This window comes from Rana temporaria, chromosome 5, assembly GCF_905171775.1.
Source record: "Rana temporaria chromosome 5, aRanTem1.1, whole genome shotgun sequence".
NCBI lineage: Eukaryota > Metazoa > Chordata > Amphibia > Anura > Ranidae > Rana > Rana temporaria.
In genome coordinates, this window is record NC_053493.1 from 256752555 (window position 1) to 256776046 (window position 23492).

General features: G+C 43.2%; 1 protein-coding gene across 1 annotated transcript in view; it reads left to right on the forward strand.

Annotated features, from left to right (window-relative positions):
* The first annotated feature begins 3735 nt into the window (after nucleotides 1-3735).
* GMPR (guanosine monophosphate reductase) overlaps nucleotides 3736-23492 on the forward strand; it is a 101238-nt gene continuing 81481 nt past the window's right edge. Inside the window, exons 1-3 of the mRNA XM_040353755.1 lie at nucleotides 3736-4174; nucleotides 16387-16506; nucleotides 21230-21313. Of these exons, the coding sequence (XP_040209689.1) occupies nucleotides 4088-4174; nucleotides 16387-16506; nucleotides 21230-21313 (291 nt within the window). The 5' untranslated portion in view covers nucleotides 3736-4087. The remainder of the gene's footprint in view (nucleotides 4175-16386; nucleotides 16507-21229; nucleotides 21314-23492) is intronic.

A 23492-nucleotide genomic window follows, 5' to 3' on the forward strand; every position in this document is an offset into this window, starting at 1 on the left:
CCAAACCGACAGGATATACTCAAAGTCTATGGCTCAGTGTAGCGAACCCGCAAGGCAGCCGTAGGTGCACTGTGCTGCACCCACAAGTTAGTGTTCTCAGTTTAGGCCGATACGTATTCTTCTACATATTTTTGGTAAAAAATAAAAAAAATCGCAATAAGCGTATAGTGACTGGTTTGCGCAAAAGTTATAGCGCCTACAAAATAGGGGACATAATTATGATTTTTTTTTATTATTATTTTTTTACTAGGAATGGCGGCGATCTGCAATTTTTATTGGGACTGCGACATTATAGCGGACACAACGAACACTTTTGATACATTTTTGGGACCATTCACATTTATACAGTGAACAGTGCAATAAATATGCATTGATTACTGTATAAATGTGACTGGCAGGGAAGGGGTTAACCACTAGGGGGCGGGGAAGGGGTTAAATGTGTAGCCTAGTGAGTGTTCTAACTGTAGGGGGAGGGGGGTGACTGGGGGAGGTGACCGATCTGTGTCCCTATGACACAGCATCTGTCTCCTCTCCCTATCAGGACGTGGATCTCTGTGTTTACACACAGAGATCCACGGTCCGGCTCAGTTACTGGGCAATCGCGGGTGCCCGGCGGCCATCGCGCCCGCCGGGCACGCGCTTGTGTTCCCAGTAACGCAGCAGGTGCGCGCGCATGCCGCCGCCGGCGCCTGCGCGCCCCCTGCCGGCTTTAAAAGACGAGGACGTCATATGACGTCCTGTCAGAACAATTGAGCTACCTTGCCGCCGTCAATTGACGGCGGCTGGTAGCTGAGCGGTTAAATAAATAATAGTGAAAAAATTACACCAACGTGCAAACAAGAAAATTGCAAAAAATAAATGATAAATAAAGTGGTGCTGCAATCAAAAAACCTTAACACTTCAGTCAACGTAAGCCCGTCTAATTCAAATTGTGAAGAGGTGGGCGTGTGGTATGTAAATTATCCATGACCCAACGTGATTGACATTTTTCATTTACGGCGCATGCGCTGTCTGTGGAATATCCCAGTATGCTTTGTGTCAAAGTACGCCGCAAGGACGTATTGGTTTCGACGTGTACGTAAATGACCTCCAGCCCCATTCACGGACGACTTACGTAAATGACGTAAAAATTTCAAATTTCGTCGTGGGAACGACGGCCATACTTAATATTGGTACGCCGCACTTACGCCACCATATAGCAGGGGTAACCTTACGCCGGGAAAAGCCTAACGTAAACGGCGTAACTTTACTGCGTCGGCCGGGCGTACGTTCGGGAATTCGCGTATCTAGCTGATTTACATATTTTGACGCGTAAATCAGCGTACACGCCCCTAGCGGCCAGCGTAAATATGCAGTTACGATCCGACGGCGTAAGAGACTTACGCCTGTCGGATCTAATAGATATCTATGCGTAACTGATTCTAAGAATCAGGCGAATAGATACGACGGCACAACGCAGAGATACGACGGCGTATCTGGAGATACGCCGTCGTATCTCTTTTGAGAATCCGGGCCTAAAGGGTTAACTCTGAAGATTTGTTCCAATAGATAAATATGAGCGGACTCATGAATGGCAAAGTCCATATAAATTGAATGGGATAAGGAAAACTTGACAGCAGGTCAATCGGACTGTCAGCCGCAGCTTTGTTTTTTATCTTTGCATGCCCTTTGGTGTATTTGCGGTGTGTTTACAGTGCAGTGCAACTTGTTTAAAGGAACACTAAAGGTTTGTTTTTTATTAGATCAATTGATTGCTGTAAGTTAGAGCATTTAAATATCACTTACCTCGTTTTTCCTTTTTACCTCCAAAATACAGTAATCCAGGTTTGAAAATGCCATTTCCTGGCTCTCCTCTTTTTGCTTTCCACCAGCATCTGAGCCGTTTTGCATGGTGGAAAGCAGAATGTGCTCATCCCCTCCCTATGACTACAGCCCTGCGTGAAGATGCTCTCTTATCCCTCACAGGCATGGAGGCTAAGCCTAATGGGAACTGTAGTTCCCATTAGGCCGTGATGTAGCAAGAATGAATGCGCAGGAAGTCAGTGAGAATAACGATTCAGGAGTGACGGAGGTGAATAAAACAGCTCGATTTCAACAGGTATCAAACTAGTTATAATGCAAAACATTACTTTTTACTTTATCAGCTACTGTCAGACTTTAATTTAAGAGGAAAATATTTTTGTCTTTACAACCCCTTTAATAAACGCCTTTGAATTTTCATACTACACCATGAGGCTTTCTTCTTTCCATTCTGCCTGAGTGTTACATGGAATCGGTGATCGGTGATCCGATCGGGTGAACCTGTGAGGAGTATACCGCAGCAGGAATCCAGTGTAAGCCGAACGGAATTCAGCACAACGTGAACGGTGTGTCCTGGAGGAGGAATCCCCGGATGACTATCCTGGCCTGGCTGGTGTATATTTTGATGGGCGTTATACGATCTTCTATCTGGTAAGCGGCTGTGAATGCCTTTCTTTTACTAGATGAACAGAACATCAGAGTAGATTCACCTGCTGTCAAGTTTTCCTTATCCAATTCAATTTATATGGACTTTGCCATTCATAAGTTAACCCTAGTATTTATGAACTTGCATGTTTTTTTTTTTTGTATGAACACTATTGTTGAAGGACACTTGAGTTTGTATGATAATTTTAAATTTTCTAGGTGGGAGCGCAATTATTTTTTTTATAGTGGCCTCAGTCCGCGAACCCAGAAAGAAGACCGGGTGAAGATGGAAGCCTCTACAGTGGTGACAGCGTGCCGCTGGAGGGCTTTGTTTCAAAGTAAGTCTTTTTATGTGATGCATACTAGCACATTATGTTATTACCTTGCAGGAGGAAACCTCTTTTCTTTTTCATTTTAAAGCGTTTACTACTGCCTTAAAATGGATGTAAACTCAATTTGTGAAATCTGACCTCGGCACATATATCTCTAGTGTTTACTTATCTCTCTCCAAACCTCTGAGTGCCGGGTCTTTCTGCTGCTCTGTTCCTCTGTTATCAGCAGGAGATAAAAGCAGCTGAAAATTTGTGTCGGGGAGGTAACATAGAGACAGATAAGCAGAGAGCCTGTCTATTCACATCACAGTTCTGGACGTTTCTTTGTTCTTCTGCCTATGTGGAGGGGGAGGGGGGTGTGCCTTTCCTCCAATCAGCTGTCACACAGTGTATGTCCAGACTCCCCTCCCACTGCTGAAACAGGAAGAATATTTTCTAACACAATGTGCATTTTCTAAAGGATATATACAGATGAAGACAGAAGATATACATGTAAAACTTATGTAGGGAGATTTGTTTCATCTCTTTGTATCACCTGAGACTGTTCACTTCACTGGGTATATATGAGGGTTTACATCCACTTTAACCATTCGTGCAATAGCTTTTGATGGGCACAAGGTGGATTTATATTCTTTGTGGCTATTGAGGGATATATTTAAATGACATTTTGTGACCTATGTTTGGGTTTTATTAAACAGTACATACGGCAGTTCAGAGACTGTGTTTGACCTGCTTTGCGTTGCATTGGGTTTCTTTGAACGCAGAATGCCCTATTAAGGTGCATTTGAACTGCAGGCAAAGCAAACACAACCCTTTCTTGGCAAACAATGCATACTGCTGCTTGCGTTCAGATAGAAAACACAGCGATTGACTTGAACGCTCATCAACATGAACCCTTAAGGGTTTTTTTTTTCTGCCCAGCATGCATTCATTCACAGCTCTGTTGTACAGGAAGGAGAGCTGCAGACTACCTCCAGAGACACTAAGCTGGCTGCTGGATCCTGTCAGTGCAGTTCTGTCATTTGATTGTGCTGTGAGTCTGTTATTCCACTCACACACTGGCAGCCGCCTGAACAGAAGGGAAAGACTAGAGTCCTGCCGCTGTGCTCTACAAAAGCACTTTCTAAAAACAGCACTTGCCTAATAAAGATATGGGGCTTGTGCGTTCACCGCTGGCTTTTCCTACACTATAAATACTCTTGCCGAAGAACATTCAGGCTTTGCTCGTTCAAGGTTAGGATCTGGTACATACACTGTAACAATAACAGGATCTCTGCAGTACAGGACAGAAAGATCAGTTTAATCCAAAAATGCCAAGGGTGGATGCAGACCTCAAATTGGACTTCAAAGATGTCCTTCTCAGACCAAAGAGGAGTAGCCTTAAAAGCAGATCAGAGGTGAGTGCTATTCTGTTATTTCATATTCATTTGTAACTCTTCACCAACCCCTCACTGCTAATCTTTCGGGAACTTCTGATGATTGACAGAACTAATCTGGACCAGTGCTCAATAGATAAGCAAAGTCACATTTTACGTATATAATAATAATTCTTTTGCAGGTTCATACGTTTAAATTTTTTTATCTAGTTTTGGCATCAATCACACTAGCAATGGCATACGTGCATGTATAGGACATTTCAGAACGCATATGAATGCATGTATAAATGGTATACCGGTAATTCACACTGCGTTTACCTGCGTTTAGGTGCAGGAGGCTAGACTGTAAAGTTTTTATGTAGAAATAACACATTAAGTTACAGACACCAGTAGCATTGCATGTCTTTGGATTTGTAGCATAGCCCCAAGTTGGTACTGTATGGGCATAGGTGTGCGCAGCCTATTGGATTAGGGTGTGCACCCCAAAGCTCAAACACACGCTACCGATCACTCACTGTGTGAGGCGCTAGTAAATCACATATTTACCGACCCCGTCCCCGCTCATCCTAAAACATCCCCCTGTGTGTGCCTACACCAGCAGCCTGTGGCAGAGGAGAGGAGGGAAGCCGGCGGCACTGTGGGGGAAAGGGGGGCAGGGCAGTAGGGGAAATCTGTGCTGTACAGGATGATTAGGATGTGCCTGGGCACACCTGGCACACCCTGTGCGCACGCCTATGTGTATGGGGCACACTGGAGTGTATCAGAAGAGGTTGACCGTAGGCTGGCTGAGCAGTACAGGGGAGTGGGTATAGGACTGTGCTAGACTCTCACCTTGTGGCATTCATTAATTCACCTTGGCAGCAAAGAATACAGAACTCGCAGCTCCAGTTAGAGGTGGATAAATCTGGGAAGGACATTCTAAATGCTAGGCTTATAGTACCTACAACACAAATGACAAAGACGGCATATTCAAGAATTCTCCAAGCACTTTGTTCTGCATACCGGACACACAACTCTAGTTACATTCAGTGCTACCTGAGTCTAGGGAGGGATTAACCTATGCACTGCTGAATGATCTGATTACATTTATTAGAACAATATAGTGACTGTAGCTATCTATCTTTTAGTTTTTCTCATGTTAAAAAATGCAATCTATATTTTTTGTGAATAGGGTAGACTTCCTTATTTTTGTTTTTAGTTTTATGATGTTTGCAAATAATCTATTCTATTGTAAGCTATTATGAACAGGACCCTCTTGTATTTTAATTTATTGTAACTGTACCATCTCCTTTTATATTGTAAAGCATTTAACAAAATGTTGGTGCTATATAAATCCTGTATAATAATAATAATAATAATAATGTGTGGCCTTCACATGTTACTATCAGTTTGGAGAGCTGCTTTTACATTACACTGCAGTGAGAAGTCACCTTCAAGGCTTTCATGCAGCAGACGCGCTGCTTTCACTATAGTGGGTGGGTGTCTCCCACTGACAAAGTGCCTTTCTGGGAAACTGCTCTGTCATAACAACTTCAGGAGATATTTGTAGCAGGCATGGGTAATTCAAGGTAATACAATTTGACTCCCCCCTATAACTGCTGACTGAGAAGCAAACTGTTAATACATGTGATAGACATATCTGTGAGCACTGCTGGAAAATAGCACTGCATTGCAGGCTGCATCTGCATTCTGCAAGCACATTAGAGGGATGGGCCTTGATTGCTCCTGCTAATGTCTCCATCATTTTCCCTGCAAATGTGCACAAAGACAGGGCAGGATATCCATTTCCGTTATGTCTTAGGGCTTGTTCAGACCAAGTGTGATAATGCATTGACAACAATTGTTTTCTTATGATCACACTAAATTATTGTGATGAGATGCGCTGCTTAAATCGCTAGTAACCTGCATTTTTTTTAACCCGGTAAGAGAATGGCATAATTTGCTAGTATGCATTGCATACTAGTACATGAAGTAATACTTACCTTACAATAAAGCCTTTCAGAGGTGCACTGTCACCACTGAAGGTGCTTCCATCTTCATCCAGTCTTCATTCTGGGTTTGCTTCCTCCAGCCATCTGTTTGGCCGCGCCGGGATGATGTCACTCCCACGCATGCACCTGGGAATTACGGATCACGGCACAGAGCTCTGAAGGGACATCACGGCAGAGACGTACAATCAGGGTAGGCAGGTGAACATGAACATAAACAAATACCAAAATAAAAAAAAATCGAGCTTTGAGGGTTGTGGTTTGATGACTTGGGGTCACAGAGATCCCAAATTTGGGACACCTGTCACCTATAGTTCTTCTTGTGCAGCCTGTCAGAAGCTACATACATTGCGACCAGTTTAAATACAAGCTGGCACACTCTGTTTGCAGCAGACTGAGAGGTTGAGCTCACAGTGCCTCTCCTCACTTCTTGGTTCCACCTATGAAATGAGCCGGTCTAGGTGGGTGGGATCTTGTTACACCACGCCGCCGAACAGACCCCCACTCTGTGACACACAGCGGGAGATGCCCGCTGTGTGTGTGTGATCCATCATCCAGGTGAGTATTGATGATAGGGCATAGTAAAGCTGTGTTCACAGACACAGTGACAGTGAGGCTACATTCACGGGCACAGTGAGGCTGTGTTCACAGACACAGTGAGGCTGTGTTCACGGGCACAGTGAGGCTGCATTCATGGGCACAGTGAGGCTGAAATGATGGGCACAGTGAGAGTGAATGAATGAAAACTTATATAGCGCAACACATGCGAACTTAATCGCCTCTTAAACTTGGGCACTTGTTGTTCCTGTCTCCTTTGGTATCAAAAGAGATGAGTCTTGATCTTTCTCCTGAACGTCAAGTGTGTATTGATGGGTATAGTTAGGCTGCATTCATGGGCACCGTAAACCTGCATTTTATGGGCACAGTGAGGCTGCATTGATGGGCACAGTGAGGCTGCATTCATGGGCACCGTAAAGCTGCATTTGATGGACACAGTGAGGCTGCAATAATGGGCACAGTAAGACTGCATTGATGGGCACCGTAAAGCTGTATTTGATGAGCACAGTGAGGCTGCACCAGGGCTGGACTGGGACAAAAATTTGGCCCTGGACTTCATCCAGACTGGCCCACTTTGACAGGTCTCTCCCATGGCGGCCGGACAACTCCCGCACCCCTCTGGCCACCCAAGCCCCCTCTCCCCCTTCACTAGCCATTCTACTTTATTAGAGTAGAACGGCTGGTACTGGTACTCTTATAGGCAGTACCAGTGGGGGAAGCTAGACATTATTTCACCCGGGGCAAAGAATCAGTTCGGTGCCCCCCCTTATGGGACAAGATTAGGCAGAAGTGAGAGGGGGAAGGCGGTCCGCTGTCACTGAAGCAGGCCCACTGAGCCATCGGCCCACCGGGAAACTCCCTGTAGTCCCAATGACCAGTCCATCCCTGGGCTGCACTGATATAGTTTATGTTAATATTGTATAGGTTGTTGTTAATATTTATTTTTGGAACTTAAATCTGCTTAAAACATTTAACAGTGTAATTTTATGAGATAATTAACAAGGGCGTGTTCAGGGACGGACTTAGGGGTGGGGCAACTGGTGGAATGTAACTCTTAATGCCTGGATAGTGGCTCAGGACTTGACATTTTGAGCCTTGGCCTTATTATAGGACTTTGGCTTTACAAATATGCTAAAATGCTGATTGCAAAAATACTGTTACTATTATTGCAAAATACTTTCTAGGAACACTTTTCTTCTGTGCATTATATCGAAATATGCAGAGATGTACCTAATAACATTACATACACACTAGAGTGCAAACTACATATGATTTTTTTTGCATTATGTTTGTAGGTGGGTTGCAGCATGATACGAGTCAATAATTCAGATAGCGCTGTACCTGAAAAAGGTCTATGTCCTTTTGTTGAATCAGGACCCACTCCTCCTGCCTATAGAGCTCTGTTGCCTTAAAGGAGAAGTCCAGCCTTAACTTTTTAGGCTGGGCTTCTCCTATGGGTCACAGGAGTGCAATTCGTTTTGCACTCCTGTGACACGTTTTCAGCGAAGAGCAATCTGAAGTCCGCTCTATGCTGATGTCACTGCCATCAGTCGAGGCAGCGCGTCATCCCGACTTCCAAGTCTGGATCCGCCAGCTGCCTTGATTGATGGCAGTCTTATCGTCTCAGCAAGCCACTGAGATGCTGAGACAGCCTCTCACCACCCCTCCACAGCTCAGCGCTCCAGTGAACGTGGAGAAGCAGAGAGGAGAGATGCTGACTGACAGTCAGCAGCTTTCCTCTATGGGATTTGTGAAAACCGGGCCATCGGCGATGTTCGGTGGCTTGGATCTCAGTGCAGAGATGACGGGGGACAGCTGCAGCATCAGTCTGATGCTTCATCCACCGAGGTAAGTTTGAATAAAAAACAAGCAAAAAAACCCATACTTCTCTTTTAACTCGAGGATCAGGACTTGACTTTCCAATGGCACACAAGTCAGTGGGTGCCAGTCATAACTGCTATGTCTTCCACGTCTTTTCCCGGACACTCCACTGAGAAATGGCCTTATTTTGTGTACTGTGTCCACACAATAGCTGGGTAAGTGGGTTGGTGATCTGGGTGAATTTTAGGATGAACTGTCGGTAGTAACTCAACAGAAAGGTAGGAAACACAACTCTGTGATGGTTTTGGGAGGTTGCCAACTTTGGACAGTTTATCCTTTACCTGGGTCTGTGGACATGCCTCAAGCTTCGACCACATGCCCCAAGTACTGGATCTTCTGCCACATCAGATGGCATTTGCTGGGTTTAAGTTTCAGACCATATTGTGCTAAAGGGGTGAACACCCAGTCTAGATGTTGCACGTGTTCCTCAAATGTCTTTGAGAAGATTAGGTGCTGAAAGGTGATAGGGGCATTACTGGTGCCAAAGAGCATAGAGTTAAACTTGAAGAGGCTCAGGGGTATGATAAAGATGGTCTTGATCTTGTACGGGGACCTGCCAGTAGCCACTGGCCAGATCCAGAGAAGAGGAGAACTTGGCTTGCCCAAGGGCCATTAGTGATTCTTTAACCCACAGGAGGGGGTCAACATCCCCGTGGGTGAACGTGTTCAGTCCACACAGAATTGTAGACTGCTATCTTTCTTGCGCACTGACACAATAGCGGCAGCCCGTGGGCTGCAACTTTCCCAGATAACTAAACCTTGCAGCATGTCGTGAAGCAACTTGTTAACCTCTTGGCACAGTGCTGGAAGAATGTAGGGGTATTGCTCACAGATGAGCGGTGTCCCCCTGTATGAATAGGACGGTCAATGGCTTCTGTGATTCCATAGTCTTCAGGGCTAGTGGCATACACAAACAAGTGTTTTTCCAGTAGCTGATGGAGCAGGTTCTGCTACGTCAAGGAAAATAAGCAAGAAACCATGTCCGCCTGTAAGCTGGTACATATGGCCTCAAACCTTGGCTGGGCCATTGAGATGCAATGGCAAGGCACAGCATATATGTTGGCCAATGCAACAGGGCTGGATAGGTCATTGTTTCCAGACTGATGAGCTGTACCAACACCCTTCCGTGGTGGACCTTACACAGGGTATGGCCCATCAATTACTCTCCTGGCATCACGGGGTCCTTGCAGGGCTCTACCATAAAGGTAGCTTCTTGTGGGCCCCCCTGGCAGGGACTAGACCACCTCCTGTAGCAGCGTCATTATTAATATTTGCTTTTGGGAGTTACAGACCACCCCACTCGCTCAGGCTGTTTCTTGGTGGCTCTGCTCTGCACTGTGCCTCAACAGCTTGAAGTACTCTGAGACACACTGCTCGCAGGCCACAACTGCAGGCCTGTCAGCCCAAATGTTCATATTTAGCTTACAAGAGGGTCAGATTCAAATCTTTCAAGATGTTCATGCCCAGCACACAGGCACTGCAGAGTTAACTAGGCAGTGGGTCACAACTACTCTGACCCATCCCACTACTTGGTGCTCGGTTTGAATCTTTGCCCAAGTGATGCTTTCAACCAAATTATATTTTTTTGTCCCCTCTAAAGGACAGCCAGCAAGGATCCAGCTGTCCCTGGGCTCCACACCTTTGTATATAGAAGTCATATTCCATTTAGGTGACCTCTGACCCAGTATCAATCAGACATGGTTGAGCATTGTTGAAATCACTGGACTAGTAGCAACCATCCCTTCAGACCTTTCAGATCTTTATGTTGCCTGTCCCAGGAGTCATCCCTCTGCTCAGGGAGTTAGTAGTTTAACGACGGCCTAGGAGGATTCCTTGATCCAGACCACCCACAGTTCTTGGATATGTGTCCATACCAACCACACCACCAGCATTTTCTGTCTTCTTTTGGGTCCTTGCACAAAGGGTTCTCACCCATCTGGTGCTGGGGTGAGTCTTTCCTGAGCCAGCTTTGTTAGTGTCATTTGCATGGCTAACAGGGGTGCTAGGGCCTCCCACTTGAGGTACGCAGTCTCAAATTTCTGGGTGAATGCCACTGTTGTTTATGCTTCTTCTTGTTACCCTGCAATCCCATCTACCATTATATCATGAAAGGAAAAGTTGAGTTGCGCTTAAATGTTTTCCTGAAAAGCCCTCTGGACTGGACCTGCCTTCAGGCCAATGATGAATTGATCCTTTAATATACGGTTTGAATCGGTAGTATCCGCACATCCACAAACATCCTTCTTTTCTAGGCACCTCTACAGGTTCTGCATGGCCACCGCATATGGTGAGCATTGGCCTTCAAAGCATTAATGGCCAGCTCCACCACCAGCTGGGCTGGGACTTGGTACAGGTGCGCAGCAATCTCCATTCTTCCTCCCATTCTGCTAGCGGGATGTTGAAGCCATTGATTTTCGGTATTAGGGCTAAGGCGATCCTAACAGAGCCATATTGTAGCCTAAATCTCTTTCCGCACCTGCTGCCTGTGACATATCCTGCCGACTACAACAAGTGTAGGTGGGGTGCAGCGTGGTACAGAGTCAATAATTCACACAGGCTAGTGCAATAAAACTTATATTGAAGAAATGCAACAACAGTTCACAACAAGCACAGTGGGAAGGCCACCCTGCTAGGCACACTCACAGCTCAGTAGTGTGACAGGAGTAGATTCAAGTCAGAATTACAGCATCTGTTAGGAGGGGACTGAATGTGGCCTGGCCAAAAATTAGAGAATGTCCAGCAAGCATGAAGCCCTGTGCTTACCCTCCTTGTCAGGAACCTTTCCCTAGCTCTGTTCCTGTCCCTCACAGACAGGGTACCTGTCCCCACTCTGTCCACTCTCCAAAGTGCGGCAAAACGTAACTTAACCACTTGACCACCAGGCCTATTTTGGCACTTCTCTCCTTCATGTAAAAATCTAAATATTTTGCTAGAAAATATTATATATTTTTTTTTTAGCAGACGTCCTAGGGAATAAAATGGCAGTCATTGCAACTTTCTTTCTCGCACGGTATTTGCGCAATCATTTTTCAAACACCTTTTTTTGGGGAAAAAAACGGTTTCATGAATTAAAAAATAACAAAACAGAAAAGTTAGCCCAATTTTTTTGTATAATGTGAAAGATGATGTTACGCCGAGTAAATAGATACCTAACATGTCACGCTTTAAAATTTCGCACACTCATGGAATGGCGTCAAACTTCGGTACTTCAAAATCTCCATAGGCGACGCTTTAATTTTTTTTACAGGTTACTATTTTCGAGTTACAGAGGAGGTCTAGTGCTGGAATTGTTGCACACGCTCTAGCGCACGCGACCATACCTCATATGTGGGGTTTGAACGGCGTTTACATATGTGGGTGGGACTTGCATGCGTGTTCGCTTCTGCGCGCGAGCTACCGGGGATAGGGGCGTTTAAAAAAGAAAATTACATTTTATTTTTATTTTACTTATTTTTTTTATTTTTACACTTTTATTTTTTATTTTTAGTTTTTTGATCACTTTTAAACATCCCTTGTAATAGGAATCAGTGTGACAGGCTTACAAGCATGAAATCGGTGAAAAAACATTCACCGATCTCACACCGACAGCCGCGATTGCGGCTTTGTTTACTTCCGGGTATGCCCGTCACGCCCGGGATTCCGACGATCATAGAGATGACTGGTGACCAAATGGTCACCAGTCACCTCTATGCTTCCCCAGCCAGCGCTGGCCGATTCGCTCTCCCGGCCCCCGAGGCACGGGAGAGCCCGGAGAAGCACCGGATGGCGGGGGGAGGGACGTCCCCTCCCTCTGTCTTTAAGAACGGCCAAGCGGCGGAACTGCCGCATTGATCATTCTTATTGTGCACAGAATCGCCGGCTGAAGACGGTGATATCTGAATGATGCCTGTAGCTGCAGGCATCATTCAGATATCACCGTACAAACAGAGGACGTATTTTCTCGTACTGCGGTGGGCAAGTGGTTAAATAGGCTCTCGCTGACCCAAGATGGCTGCCAGAGTCACATTGGGCAGCAGCATCCAATGGAATAGCTTCCCCAGTGATCCAGAAAACCATAGAGGAACCTGTTCCTGTTGACTTCCTCTCCAGCAACAGGGCTGCCATGGAAGAGTGCCACCTGCTGTGGAGAAAATAGCCTGCACCTACGTGCTCCTGGAACAATGATGGTCCTTACAAGATATATATTTTAGGCTCCATGAGAGGGGCCCTCCCATTCCTTCTGTATTTAACTGTGTTGTAATGGCATTGTCCCCTTTATATTGAAAAGTGCTGTTCAAACTGTTGGTGTTATATAAATCCTGTATAATAACAACAATAATATTAATAATAATATAGATGAGTTTCTACTTATGACATGAACAAGGGATCATATGTTATACTCATACTGTGGACATACTTTAGTATAGAAGATGATCAGAGACTGCAGACATGCTATAGGAGATGGTCAGAGACTGTGGATATAATACACTTGTAGTTGGAGACTGGGGACATGCTGAAATTGAATAGGAAGCCAACCTGATAAAAATGTTTCCAGGTTCTGGCAGTGCAGGTACTGCAGTATGGTGCAGAAGTTCTGCAAGGGTGTGTATTATAATACAACACAGTACATCTTGTAGTGTATCTTGGCGTTATAGAGAGCATGTTCTTTGTCTTCTTCATTAGCACAGAGCCCAAGGCACAATAAGCAGCAATCCCAGGAATGTCCTTCATCAGCAATCACAAGATGTAGAGATACAGTTCGAGAACACTTCTTCTCATATTGTCATGCACTGATCAAGTCTAAATAAGTGTATTAGAGTAGGGTACCTTGTGGGTTTCCCTAATGTATTGCAAGTGACAGAATGATGTGTTTTGTAATTTTTTTAACCCCTTCCATACAGGGCATTTTCACCCCCTTCCTGCCCAGACCAATTTTCAGTTTTCAGTGCTGTTGCACTTTGAATGACAATTGCGTGGTCATGCAACACTGAATCTAAATCTTTATGTTTTTCCCCCCCACAAATAGAGCTTTCGTTTGGTGGTATTTGATCATCTCTGCAGTTTTTATTTTTTGCGCTATAAACAAAAGAACAGCGACAATTTTTTTTAAAAACACATCAGCGGATCTTTCTGCTGGCGTAATGTATCTCCGATAGGAGAACTGCACTAAGGTAAAGGAAGCTATTTAGAAAAAAAAAAAATTTGTACCTTTACAACCCCTTTAAGCGAGCCTGGTCCTTCCATTTTGATGCACCGTTCACACTTATGCAGGTAAAATCATGTTGTTTGTGCATTTATACGTGTTTTAGAGCTTCGCGTTTTAAAGCAGTCCTTCATTTCAGCAGGCTGACCTATAAACACCAAAGAAGTATAGAAGTTTTTATAAAAATTTGCACCACATCAAAGCACACGGTCCTTTGTTAATATGTGTTTTGGCATGCAATGCATGCATTCCTGTATCACACAGATGTGAACCTAGCCTCAAAGGACAAATGAACCTGTATCATTACTACTGCTATAGCTCTCTTATCACCTCCCTAAAATAGGCCACACTAACCCCTAATTTTTTGGCAGCTGCTGGTGCCACAGCCTCCTCTCATGTATCCAGCCTCAACAATGCTTTCTTAAAAAAAAAAAATGGGGATTAGAGATCACCAAGAAACCTGATAAAGGAACACCATGAACTTAATAAATAACCTTTATTAAAAAATGGTTGAAATAATTGAGTGCAAAAAACTACCACTGATGAAAACATTAAAAAATCAAACAACTCAGAGACCTGCCGGCAGCACACCTCATACACCCACCACATACAGTCCACACTGCAATAAGTCTATGGGGATACACAGGCTCTTCCACAGTCAGTGGGATACGAAAGGATTAGATCATTAAAATGTTAAAGCCACTCAATCCACAGAGACCAAAAACCCTGGAAATCTTCCAATCAAGGGGTGTAGCAATCCGCATAGATTGCCACTCTAAGTGCAATAAATCAGATGATAGTTTAATAACATGTGTACATGAGGTACTCACAAAGGTACGTTCACAGTAGGCATATAGTGCTGGACGTCTGGGGAGTGTGTAGAATCTGTCGGGTGATGGCTGCGGTGTCTAGGAGAAGGCTGCGCCGGTGATAGCTGACACTTCCTGTCCTTGGATCGCACGCAGAGAGCCACAAGAATGACTACACTTCCAGGGCGGATGAGCCAACAGGCGACGCGTTTGCGGAGCATGAGCTCCTTCTTCAGGCCTGAAAGGCTGGTGAAAATACTTACCTTAACTGCTGCCTCCCTACTAAATGTCCCTCTGATCCTGAGAAAAACTTCCAGGAGTGTTGATCTCCTGGGTCGCTTATACTGTATCATTCACAGGTTTTGCTTGCTGTCCTCTACTTTCTCCTGTAATGATGTGGAGGTCAGCAGGTGGAACTAATGAGAGTTGTGCGTTTTTTACCATTCTTTTTTTTTGTGTGGCAACAGGGACACTTTAACAGGGCTAACTTCTGGGTAATATTTTCATGTTGTATAGTTAGTATCCTCTACTAATGTACATATAGACAGCAATCTATAAGATGATTTAGTGGTTCGTTTTGGGTTTGTTTACTGCACCATGTTTAGGCATATTTGTTAAATTATTGAAATTACAATTGATGTCTGGGTTCTATGAGTGTTCTAAAAATGCTTTTTTTCAATATAAAAGAGATCTGTCATGAAGGGATCATGGGGGGTGCTTAAGAAGAATTTCCTTAAAATAGATGACTACTTAACAACCAGCGGCTGTACTACATGTACCATGTACTACAGCTTACAGGGAGCATTGAATTGTCCTCCTTTGCCGCGTACACACGACCATTTTTAATGTCATAGAAAAAACAACGTTTTTCTCAACGTGATTTTTGTAAAGCCTGCCTTGCATACACACGATCGTGAAAAAAAAATGATTGAGCAAAGCGTGGTGACGTACAACACGTATGACGGCACTATAAAGGGGAAGTTCCATTCGGATGGCGCCACCCTTTGGGCTGCTTTTGCCTATTTTGTGTTAGTAAAAGTTTGGTGAGAGACGATTCGCGCTTTTCAGTCTGTTACAGCGTGACGAATGTGCTATCTCCATTACAAACTCTAGTTTTACCAGAACGAGTGCTCCCATGTCATAACTTGCTTCTGAGCATGCGCGTTGTTTCCCGTCGTTAAAGCCTACACACGACCGTTTTTTCTCGACGTGAAAAACGACAAGAAAAATTAGAGCATGTTCTAAACTTTTAATGGCCATTTTTCACGTCGAGACAAATGCTCTGGAGCCTACACACAATCAATTTTAATGACCAATCAAAAAAATTGCATTTTTCATGCCATGAAAAACGGTTGTGTGTACGCAGCATTAGATTACTAGTCACTAGAGAAGTATCCCTTATAATGATGGTCAGTGTAAAGCCACCTTACAGAAGTGCCCAGTGCACAATTGGCAGCTTATATTGCTGGCCAGTGGAGAATTGTCCCTTATTTGGCTGGTCCTGGTGAAGTGACCCCTTATGTGATGCTCAGGGGTAAAGTGTTTCCTTGCATTGGTGGTCAATAGCAAAGTGCTTGTTTGCAATGGTGTTTAGTGGTAATTGATTAAGTGCCTCCTTGTGTTGGTGGTCATTGTGAAAGTGCCCCCCTTGCACTGGGGGTCTGTGGGAAATAAATAGGTCATTGATATCAGCAGTGACATACATGAGAGAGAAGAGGCCCTACATAATTATGTGAGTAAAACCAATGTAAGACTTATACAGGCACTGCTGGGCAGGAAATCATCACAAAATTATGTTTTTTTTTTTTTTTACAGGTGGATTTGGTACGCACCTTCACATTTAGAAACTCCAAGCAAACCTATACTGGGATCCCGATAATTGCAGCCAATATGGATACTGTAGGAACATTTGAGATGGCCAGAACACTGAGCAAGGTCAGCAATAGTCATCTGTTTCTAAAGACTAAAAATGGCTATGCATATATTTCAGTTATTTAGCCAGCTCAAGTAACCCTAATGTTTATCAAACACTTTACATATACCAGCAGTATATTTTACCAGTCAACCTATAGACCATGGAAGGGTCACTGAATTTCCTATTGTTTTTGACTCCACACTAGGAACAACATGGAAAATATATCAATCAAAAGTCTAATTGTGTTATTAAAATTAGTTGACCATGAGTTGTGATGCATATAGACAATACAGGAAAGGCAGATAACTAAAAATAAACTCACCTCTAAAAATACTCACTATTGAGTGTTCTAGAAAGATCTGTAATCACATGAACATTGGATGACTGATCAGTAGTGTTGAGCGGAATACGCCATATTCGATTTCGCGATATATCACGAATATATAGCTGAATATTCGTGAAATATTCGCTAAAATCGAATATTCGTGATATTTAAAAAAAAATAAAAAATTGCGAAATTTCGCTAATGCGAATTTATTGCGAACATTTAGCGAATTTTTTTTTTCCTGATTGGCTCTGATGCAAAAGAAGGGCGGAGAAAGTATTCTCGAATATTCGGAAATCGAATATTCGGAATATTTTATCAAAAGAAAAATGTTGTGAAATATTTTGACAACTGTGGTAGGAGAACTCTGATTGGCTCTGATGCAAAAGAAGGGTGGAGAAAGTATTTGCGAATATTCGGAAATCGAATATTCGCGAATACTTTCTCCACCCTTTTTTTGCATCAGAGCCAATCAGAGTTGTCAAAATCTCGCAATCAATTTCGCATTCGCATTAGCGAAAATTTCGATAAAATATCACCAATATTCGATTTCCGAATATTCGCGAATACTTTCTCCGCCCTTCTTTTGCATCAGAGCCAATCGGAGTTCTCCTACCACAGTTGTCAAAATATTTCACAACATTTTTTTTTTGATAAAATATTCCGAATATTCGATTTCCGAATATTCGAGAATACTTTCTCCGCCCTTCTTTTGCATCAGAGCCAATCAGAAAAAAAATAAAAATTCGCAAAATGTTCGAAATAAATTTGCATTAGCGAAATTTCGCAATTTTTTTTTTATATTCGGAATAGCGAATATTGGCCGCGAAATTCGAGATATTCGCGAATACTCGAATATGCCATATTCGAGCCGAATATTCTCAATACGAATATTCGTGAGCAACACTACTGATCAGGGGGATTGCAACTGTTAACACCTATGCCTGAGCAGTCTACTGATATCAATAACTTTTGTAGAGTCCACATTACCAATCTTCCCTGCCATTCCAGCTGTTTACCTACTCAAACCAGACAACTGAAGATTGTGCATCCACTGGCTTATGTCCTCTTTAAAACATTTTCAGTCTTGAAAAATAAAAAATAAAAAATTCTGGAAAAAAAATCCAGCTATGTTTGATCTTTTCCTATCCCTTTAACCACCTCGATACTTGGCACTTTCTTCCACTTCCTTCCCAGACCAATTTTCAGTTTTCCCTGCTCTCGCACTTTTGAATGACAAATACTCAGTCATGCTACAGTGTACCCTGCTAAGTGCATGATAATAGGTTTGTGTGAAAGATAGTGTCTGCAAGCTATACTACGAATCACTGAAAATTGATCAGTTCCGATGTACTGACTGCCTATCTCAATTCTTGAGGCCCTAAAATGTGAAGACAGTACAAATACCCCCTAAATGACCCATTTTTGTAAATATGACAGTCCAAGGTATTTAGTAAGAGGCATAGTAAGTTTTTTGAAGTTGCAATTTTTGGCCCACAATTGTTTGGAAAATTACGTTTTTTTTTTCCGACACAAAATTGTCATATTAACAAGTTATTTCTCACACGTGGCAAAAGGTAAACTTGCAATTACACCCTAAAATATATTCTGCTACTCTTCCTGAGTATGGCGGTACCACATGTGTGAGACTTTTCCACAGTGCGGCCACATGCAGGGAGCACCATCAGGTGTTCTAGGAGCATAAATTACACATTTAATTTCCTGACTACCTATCACATTTTTGAAGGCCCTGGAGCACCAGGACAGTGGAGTTACCCACATATACAAAGTATATTCTATGAGGCATAAAGAGTCTTTTAAACTTGTCATTTTTTTTCCACAAGTTTTTGGAAAATGTGGAAAGAAAATGAAAATATATTTAATTTTTTTACACAAAGTTGTAAATTTATAAGATATATCTAACACATATCATGTACATAGCAAAAAATACACCACAAAATACATTCTGCTACTCCTCCTGAGTATGGCGAGACCACATGTGTGAGACTTTTCCACAGCCTCGCCAAATACAGAGGCCCAACATGCAGGGAACACCGTCAGGCATTCTAAAGGCATACATTACACATTTAATTTCCTGACTACCTATCAAATTTTTGAAGGCTCCTGAGCCTCTTTGTTAGGATTCTGTCCTCCTCAGTTTCCATTTCAGAGCCACTGCTTTCTACTGACTCATACTCGCTATCCACGGCTGACAGAGAGAGTTCCCTGCTACTCTCGTCCGACATACTCTGGAGTATATGGAAAGCCTCCTCACTGCTAAATAATTTTTTAGTCATGTTGACAGACTACTGAGACAGATGTGACAGATGTAATAAAAAAAGGGAAGTCGCGCTAATTAAAATTAATATAAATATAGTGAAACACCAGTGACTAATGAAATAGAAACAATTCAATATATGGTGGTAAACACCATCAATAAAATAAGTGCAAATTGTGAATGTCTACTGAATAGCATGAATGTCTCTGCAGTTGATATGGACAAATTGACAGTCCAGACAAGCCAAGAGATTATAAAGCAGTCCACAGGTGTAGTGATGAAAGGAATCTTTAGGTAGCAGTGATGACAACCACGCTGTGTTCAGAACAAACAGGAGACCTCCACCACAGATAATACTGACTCTTACCAGAATTCAGTGAATAATAAGCATAAAATCAAATCCAGCAGCAGCCCAAATGATTATCTTCAACCAGCGGTATCCATACATTAGTAATCACCATTAAAATCCAGGCTCCATAGATATATAAGGAAACACCAAGAGAGGAATATAGCGTAATACTGCGCTGATTTATTGTAACATAGAACAGCTAAATGCTTACTTACATTTCCAAAGATAAAAATAGGCATCAAGCGGGCATAAAATTAGGTAGCAGACACAGCCGGCCAGACTGTGTGTAGGCGTACGTCCGGATATCCGGATCCTTACACTTAGCAAACGCAGTAACGTCAGGGCGTCTCCTCCCAGAAAAGATGTGACAGATGTGTAAGATGTGTGACAGATATTGGTCACTGGGACAGATGTGGCATATGTGGCATATGATCATGATCATGGACAGATGTGTGCAGATGTACACTGGGACAGATGTGTGCAGATGATCACTGGGACAGATGTGGCAGATGATCACTGGGACAGATGTGGCAGATGATCACTGGGACAGATGTGTGCAGATGATCACTGGGACAGATGTGTGCAGATGATCACTGGGACAGATGTGGCAGATGATCACTGGGACAGATGTGGCAGATGATCACTGGGACAGATGTGTGCAGATGATCACTGGGACAGATGTGGCAGATGATCACTGGGACAGATGTGGCAAAACTTTGTAAACAAAGGGCCAGTTTAATATCCTACAGACTTTAGGAGAGCTGAACTGTGGTCATGGGGAGTACAAAGTATCCTGGCATCAGTGGGAGTAGACAATGCATCTTTGGTATAAGGGGGTGTCAGTGGGAGGAATAGTGCACTAGTTGTTGGTGTCAGTGGAAGGAATAGTGCCCAATCACTGGTGTCAGCGGGACTAATAGTGCCCCATCACTGGTGTCAGTGGGAATAACAGTGCCCCATTACTGGTGTCAGAGGAAGGAATAGTGACCCATCATTGGTATCAGTGGGAGGAATAGTGCCCCAGTCGGTGTCAGTGCAAGGAATAGTGCCCCATCACTGGTGTCAGTGAGATTAATAGTGCCCCATCATTGGTGTCAGAGGAAGGAATAGTACACCATCATTGGTGTCAGAGGAAGGAATAGTGACCCGTCATTGGTGTCAGTGGGAGGAATAGTGCCCCAGTCGTTGGTGTCAGTGCAAGGAATAGTGCCCCGTCACTGGTGTCAGCGGGATTAATAGTGCCCCATCATTGGTGTCAGATGAAGGAATAGTGCCCCGTCACTGGTGTCAGTGAGATTAATAGTGCCCCATTATTGGTGTCAGAAGAAGGAATAGTGCACCATCATTGGTGTCAGTGTGATTAATAGTGCCCCATTATTGGGGTCAGTATGAGGAATAGAGCCCCATCATTGGTGTCAATGGGAGGAATAGTCCCTTATTGTTGGGGTTAGTGCGATTAATAGTGCCCCATCACTGGATTCAATGGGAGAAATAATGCCCCATCATTGGTATCAGAGGGAAGAATAGTGTCTTGTATCAGTGGAAAAAAAATTTCCTCAAGGTCCGGATAAAGGCAAGCAAAGAACCGCATTCGGCCCCAGGGCCGCAGTTTGGAGAACCCTGCTCCAAAAAAAAGCAGTAAAATACAAATTCAGGTGGCTGAATACTTGTATGCTATTTACTTTTCATTGCAACCGTTCACATGTTTTAGCTTATTTGACTTCTTGATGTTTAACTCTCAACATGGTGCACTCTCTATTAGTTACTCATTTTTCCCCATTTGTCTTTTAGAATACACTGTTTACTGCAATTCACAAGCATTATTCTTTAGAAGACTGGAAGAAATTTGCCTCCACTTACCCAGAATGTCTTGAGGTACAATTACACTCATGATCAATATATACTGTATATGTTTAAAGAAAATATTGTGTGATAAAAGTCAACAGGGGTCATACAAAATTGTCCCCTTCCTAATACAGTTTAGAAAAAAATGATTCTTGTTGCAGTTGTGCAAAAGGTTTTACTAAGCAGTGAACTTTTCCAATATCTACAGATACTGTAAAACACTTCATTCAGTCTCACATACGATACCCCGAAGGACCCAGAATGCTCACATCCTTTGTGTTTTAAATTGTTTTTATTGAGTTTTTTACAATTAAAAATCTTACATACTTTGCAAATCAATTTGCAAATCATCTATAAAAATACAAAATAGTCACAAAATACACATAACTACATAAAAGAAAATAAAAAAACGACATTGAAGATACATATAGGTACATAAATGGATCCGTCCTCTAATATACATTTAAAAAAAGGAATCTATGCCGCAGCATGTGCCCTTAATTATCCTGGGTCTAGGATCTAAGTAATAAACAAGAGAGAAAGGATGGATAGAGAGACGTGGGAGCAGATCCCCTTCCCCATGCCCACCCATCCAAGAGGGAAAAGAAAAAAAAAAAAAAGGGGGGGGGAGTCATATGCATATACGTGCGTACTAGTCTACAAGTATGCATGCACGTCTTTATGTAAGTGACTTTACCCCAGATCTATACCCCCGCTTACCCGTGTCTATTTATCTTACTTTTAAAGGGGAGGTATCTCCCCATCCCCATTACCATCTACCTTCAAATTGTGCAAAACAAACAAGAATACTAATAAAAATAAATATGTATATATTCCTTTACCTGTCTTTCATAACCCCTATATAAACAACTCTAGCCCCTCTTTCCCGTGTCTATCTATCTTTATTTCTATCTAACTCTATCCCCATACTGTTACCTACAACTTGTGCTAAACAAAGAGAAAAAAAAGGGGGGGGGATAAGGAGGGACGGGGAAGAGAATCAAGGAAGAGGACCCTTACTCCCCCCTCCCTCACAAGGAGGGGGGAGGGGGCGCATCACGGATCAAGCCCCTAAGCATTCCCTCCATCCCCCATGGTTCCCAAATAAATTGCTCACATCCTTTGAATCCAAATGAACTTCAGACCTGCATGCCCTTGGTCTGATTCCCTTTCTCTATACACAGTTCCCTTACACCAGGGGTGTCAAACTCCATTTCATCGTGGGCCACATCAGCATTATGATTGCCATTAAAAGGGCCGATTGTATCTGTAAGATTGGATGTCCAGCGCATTCCCTCCCCTTACATTAGATGTCAAGAGCCACCCCACCATCAGAAGTTAAGTCCCCCACCCTCCCTTACATCACAGTGCACCCCCTTTTCTTATGCTGCTGCTGGGAACAAGCTGGATGCATTGCTTGAAAACAGAAAGTAAGGGTCTGGAGAAGGACCAGAGCTCTCCTGTAGCTGCAGGAGAGGTGCGAGGGCCGCATGAAATGGCCTGGAGGGCTGGATTTGGCCTGCGGGCCTAGTGTTTGACACCTGTGCCTTACACAATGCCCTTTTCGCAGCAACCACCTGCCTACATGAAAAATGGACATCAGATTTAGGTATAGAGTTGGATGCTACCAATTGAACCAAAATCTGGGAAACCACTAAATCTTGCTGCACCAATGTCTTGGCAGTGGAGGAAGTTCTAACCAAATGGCACCTGGTTCCCCCTAGAGTAGCTCGCTAAAATCCAAATTGCACATCACACAAATTGTGGACAGATTGGCACATTTCTTCATATTTGTTATACATGTCCTGTTGTAAAACGCTTCTGGTCAGCCGTATATCAGGTGATTTCGGAAGTCCCAGATGCCCCCATCCCCTTCGATTCCCAACATGCCCCCAGGTATACATAAAAACACTTTCAAATTAGTGATACAGCCGCAAAACAAACAATTGTGAATTCTCGGCGGTCCCCCTCAATGTCAACTACTAAAATTAAATCCAGTGTCCACACTGTCCCCATACACTAAAAAAAGTCAAGCAAAACTTATGCTGCGTACACACGATCGGAATTTCCGATGGAAAAAAGTCAGACGTACTTTTTCCATCAGAAATTCCGATCGTGTGTAGCACCATCTGAGTTTTTTCATCAGAAATTCTGATGAATTCCATCGGAGTTTAGATATAGAACATGTTCTATTTTTCTGCGATGGAAT